Source organism: Halyomorpha halys, unplaced genomic scaffold (assembly GCF_000696795.3).
Source record: "Halyomorpha halys isolate HHAL.00 unplaced genomic scaffold, Hhal_1.1 Scaffold334.1, whole genome shotgun sequence".
In the NCBI taxonomy this organism is placed as follows: Eukaryota; Metazoa; Arthropoda; class Insecta; order Hemiptera; family Pentatomidae; genus Halyomorpha; species Halyomorpha halys.
In genome coordinates, this window is record NW_027112976.1 from 361835 (window position 1) to 366363 (window position 4529).

Genomic DNA, 4529 nt, shown 5'->3' on the forward strand with positions numbered 1-4529 from the left:
CGGCATAAAATAAATAAATATGGTTTTGTTTATTTATGTTGTTCTTTGCTGACCGCACCCCCCGACAAACTTCTTCAAGCATTAATCTATGGTCAACTATCTACACCTCATTTTATTTTTTATTTATTTTTATTTTATTTTTTTATTTTTAGTATGTATGAGATCATTCATCACTATTACCTATTGCCCACAACTATGTGGCAGATTGTAATATCTATCAATAAATAAATATATCATTAAGAAAAAAAATATCTGTTTCATTTCATGTTGTTACTTTGAAAAAAACAAAACAAAATACAGATTACAGTATTTTGTTTTGTTTTTTCTTTTGTCTTGTGTATTAGACTTTTTTAAAAAATATCATCAGTAGCCAAACTTTTATACTTCTACTTTTCACTTATTTTAGGCATGTTGTAATAAATTACTGTTATCAAAACTTAGAAGTAAACAATAACACGGAGTTTTGGAAGGAAAGGTTACTAAACAAGTTGCTCAAAAAAACCGCTAGGACCTCTTATGCATTTATCATTTAACATGACTTTAAATAAGGCTGCTCGCAATGCTATACTTCCATTTAACACAATATCATGAAAAGCCCTAATATAATCTTCTATTTAATCTCAATCTCTCTTTCTGTTGGGTTCTATAACTAAACACATTCTGATCTGGAGTATATAAAAAATTCTCAAACTCGGATCTAACATCTTCATAATTTGAAATTGAAGGAAGATCTCGTCAAAACATCAGTGGTTCTCAAACTTTTATTGCCAGGGTACACAGCTCTGGAAAGTTTAAAAAATAAACCTTCAAAATGAATAGTCTAGTCATGTTGATGAGTGTGGTTTCTTACACTCAAATACCTTTAAGAGAATTCACCCTAATTGGTTTTACCATCAAACAATATTTGAGCCGTAGGTTACAGAATTTATTTCAGTATTGGCTAAAAGTGACTTTTTACTGGTTGTTATTGTTTTGTTTTAAACTATCCAACATAAAATATTTCTGTCTAGTCAATGCCAACAAAAGTTATTGTATAAATTTTAGTGTAGGTTTCTTTCTTGAAATATTTTTTCCTTAATTTCTACGGCCACTTCCAATATAACACTGGAAAAAACAAAAATAGTTTTTGTACATTTTTTTTACAGAAAAAATGAGGTATGTTTACCTTTGTGAAAAGACTATGTTCCGATAAATGTGTACATATTGGAGCAATGTATGTGTAAGTTTCATTGACTTACGAAGTCAGGGGTCTTCTTGGAAGGTGTAACCACAATAAGGTGAGAACAATAATCAATTTAACTATTATTTTTCAAAATAACATTTTATTTATAGGAAAATATATTTTGCTAGGATTAACTTCCTACAATCTACTTCATACGGTCTTCAAAGATCGTTTTAAAATAATTAATTTTACTTAGTTTGATTATTTTCATTTTTTTTTAAATTTATTTTTCTGTTAGACGGTCATCGACACAAACGACTGACATGGAATCCTCATACAAGACTAAAAAGACAAGAAACTGCTCGTAGATTCCGACTATTGCTACATTTACTAGACAGACGGTCTAAATTGCCAATCCATTACAAAAAGACTGATCTACATGACTATTATAAGGAGTTGAGCTTTGGGGCTCCACTAAACCATCAAATTCCTCCAGAATCCAATCCTTACAGTCCAAAATCCTACGTAAAATCCTTAATGCTCCTTACTTTGTCACAAATCAAGTCATCCATCAGGACCTCAATATTCCAAATGTTGCCGATTTGGCCAAAACCAGATACGGTTCCTTCCATACTAAACTTCTCAACCACCCAAATCCACTTTTATCTAACCTGGCTTCTCCTTCATTACCTAATAATCCTCCTAGGCGTCTGAAAAGAAGATGGCCTCGAGATCTTCTCCTCTGGAAATGTTATTGGAGTTCTATCAATGGGTATCATGTCACTATCTCACCTACAGCAAATTTACTTGTTGTATATATGTTATCCAGTTGTAAATAACAATAAATAAATGATTAAAAAAAATTTCTGTTCATATACGTACAGAGATTTTCTTTCTTTTGTAATAGACGAGACAGAAGAATTGGTGATGGTAGCGCATGCGCGGGAGGTATCGGGCAGAGAGGAAGAGAAAAATCACATGTTCTGTCGTCGGCTGTTTTTTTTTAATGAATGGACATTGTTGTAAAGTCTAGTGTATTTTTGGTTTCTCTGTGAGCTGAGTTAAGTTTAAAAACTGGGTATTGTGAAGTGATCTTTCTCTCTCTCTGCCACGACCAGCTGAGTGCAAGTACGTATGCGTTATTGTTAACCTTAGGACATAGATAACAATTGTATGTATTTTAGTTGTAGGTTAGATAATAAGTTAGTAGTAAGTACATAGATATAATTAGAATAAGTTAGAATAGGGCCTTTGTTAGTTAAGATTGTTCTTTTAATTTTACAATAAGTTTAAGTAAATCTGTATTTGAATAAACATTAAAAACACATGTTTCTTGTTGTGAATATGTGAGTTATAAACAATATTAATTAACCTTGCAATTTGAATACATTACACTTTACTTTTTTTTTTAACTTTTATTTATTTATTGGATGGTATGAATAGTGTTCATTTACCATTATTACTCATAGCCTAAGTTTGTGGTAGATCGTAATATTTATCAATAAATAGTTTTGACACTATAATAATACATCGTTTTTGAAATACACGTTTTTAGGAAATAAACATACATATTCAATGATATGATGTTAAAGGTACTCACCAGTACATGCTGGCCAGTGAGTGACTTGCTCTTAGTTGGAACGATCAGCTCAACAACCTCCATTATGATGTAGAATAAACTCAGCAAGCATCCATAGATAAACTCAAAAATTAACTTCACCCACTCTAAAATATCTGTTTCCACTCTCTTTGACGACGACATTTCTGAAAAAAAAAATGAATTAGTTAAGTATACCATTTTGTAAACAAAAATAGGTAAATAATAAGCCTACAAAATGTTAACAAATATAAATCTCATTATGAACAAAGACAACTTATAAAAAAAATATTCTATAATTATTTTATATAATAATAATTTTCAAAAATAATATTTTTCTCAATATGGAGGGAAATCAATGTGTAAATTTTCATGTAAATTGCATGTATAATGCCATTTTATAACTAAAATCAGATTTAGTTGTTGGATATATTTTAATTCATTTGTATAAAAAAAATTTAATAGCAATATAGGTTTTAAGAAATAATCTAGAGTATCATATTAATTTTTATTTTAGACGGAAAAGCTCTGATAATCTAGTTGTTGTTGTTGTCTGGGGCTTTAGGGCGTAAAACCCTGAGGTCATTAACACCCATGCTTCATGCTTTATAATTCTATTTCATTTATATTTATAATTCAATTTCACTTTATTTTTCTCTTTAAATAATTTCGAATTTTTTTAAAATAATTTATTTATTGATATTTAAAACTGTATACACATATATACAACAAGTAAATTTGCTGTAGGTGACATATTGACATGATAAAAACATGTGGAGAATCTACCCACTGATAGAACTCCAATAACATTTCTATAGGAGAAGATCTCGAGGCCATCTTCTTTTCAGACGCCTAGGAGGATTATTAGGTAATGAAGGAGAAGCCAGGTTAGAAACAAGTGGATTTGGGTGGTTGAGAAGTTTATTATGGAAGGAACGGTATCTGGTTCTGGCCAAATCGGCAACATATGGAATATTGAGGTCCTGATGGATGACTTGATTTGTGACAAAGTAAGGAGCATTAAGGATTTTACCAAGGATTTTGGACTGTAAGGATTGGATTCTGGAGGAATTTGATGGTTTAGTGGAGCGCCAAAGCTCAACTCCGTATGTCCAGATAGGCCTTATAATAGTCATGTAGATCAGTCTTTTGTAATGTGTTGGAAGTTTAGACCGATTGTCTAGTAAATGTTGCAATAGTCGGAATCTACGAGCAGTTTCTTGTCTTTTTAGTCTTGTATGAGGATTCCATGTCAGTCGTTTGTCGAGATGTAGTCCTAAGTAACGGATCTGTTCGACAGGAATAAGTGGGGTATTATTACAAGGATATTGTAGAGGAAGAGGTCATGGGTTTACGTCGAAGGGTAAATGTGATTTGGTGGGATTTTTTGGAATTTATTAATTCCCCATTAAACTATTAATCCCTATTAAAATAATTAATTCTTTTGGTATTTTGTATTACGTATTACAGATTTTCTGTTTTAAATCATATTCAAAAGGCCATTCCTTTTTAAGAAAACTAAGACCATTTCCACGTGCTGGTCATCATTCAGAGCATCCGATACACTCGGTCCTACTCCTCCGATAATCTAATAAATGCAGCATAGAATAAGGATATTTTTTTAATGCACCAATTTAATGCACTTATGGTATATGGGAGATGAAAATATAGTTTAATTACGTGGCCAAGGGCTTATCTGGGGGGGGCAGAGGGGGAAAGCTGCTCCCTCTGGAAGTGAAAAAATTACTAATTTAATGTTAAAAATAAATT

At 31.3% G+C, this 4529-nt stretch overlaps 1 protein-coding gene across 2 annotated transcripts in view; it reads right to left on the reverse strand.

The window, feature by feature from the left end:
- Positions 1–4529, reverse strand: part of LOC106681405 (epidermal retinol dehydrogenase 2) — a 333191-nt gene that overhangs the window by 225884 nt on the left and 102778 nt on the right. For both annotated transcript variants that reach the window (XM_067050626.1, XM_067050627.1), the window contains exon 2: positions 2763–2926. In XM_067050626.1, coding sequence (XP_066906727.1) covers positions 2763–2924 — 162 coding nt within the window. In that variant the 5' untranslated portion in view covers positions 2925–2926. The remainder of the gene's footprint in view (positions 1–2762; positions 2927–4529) is intronic.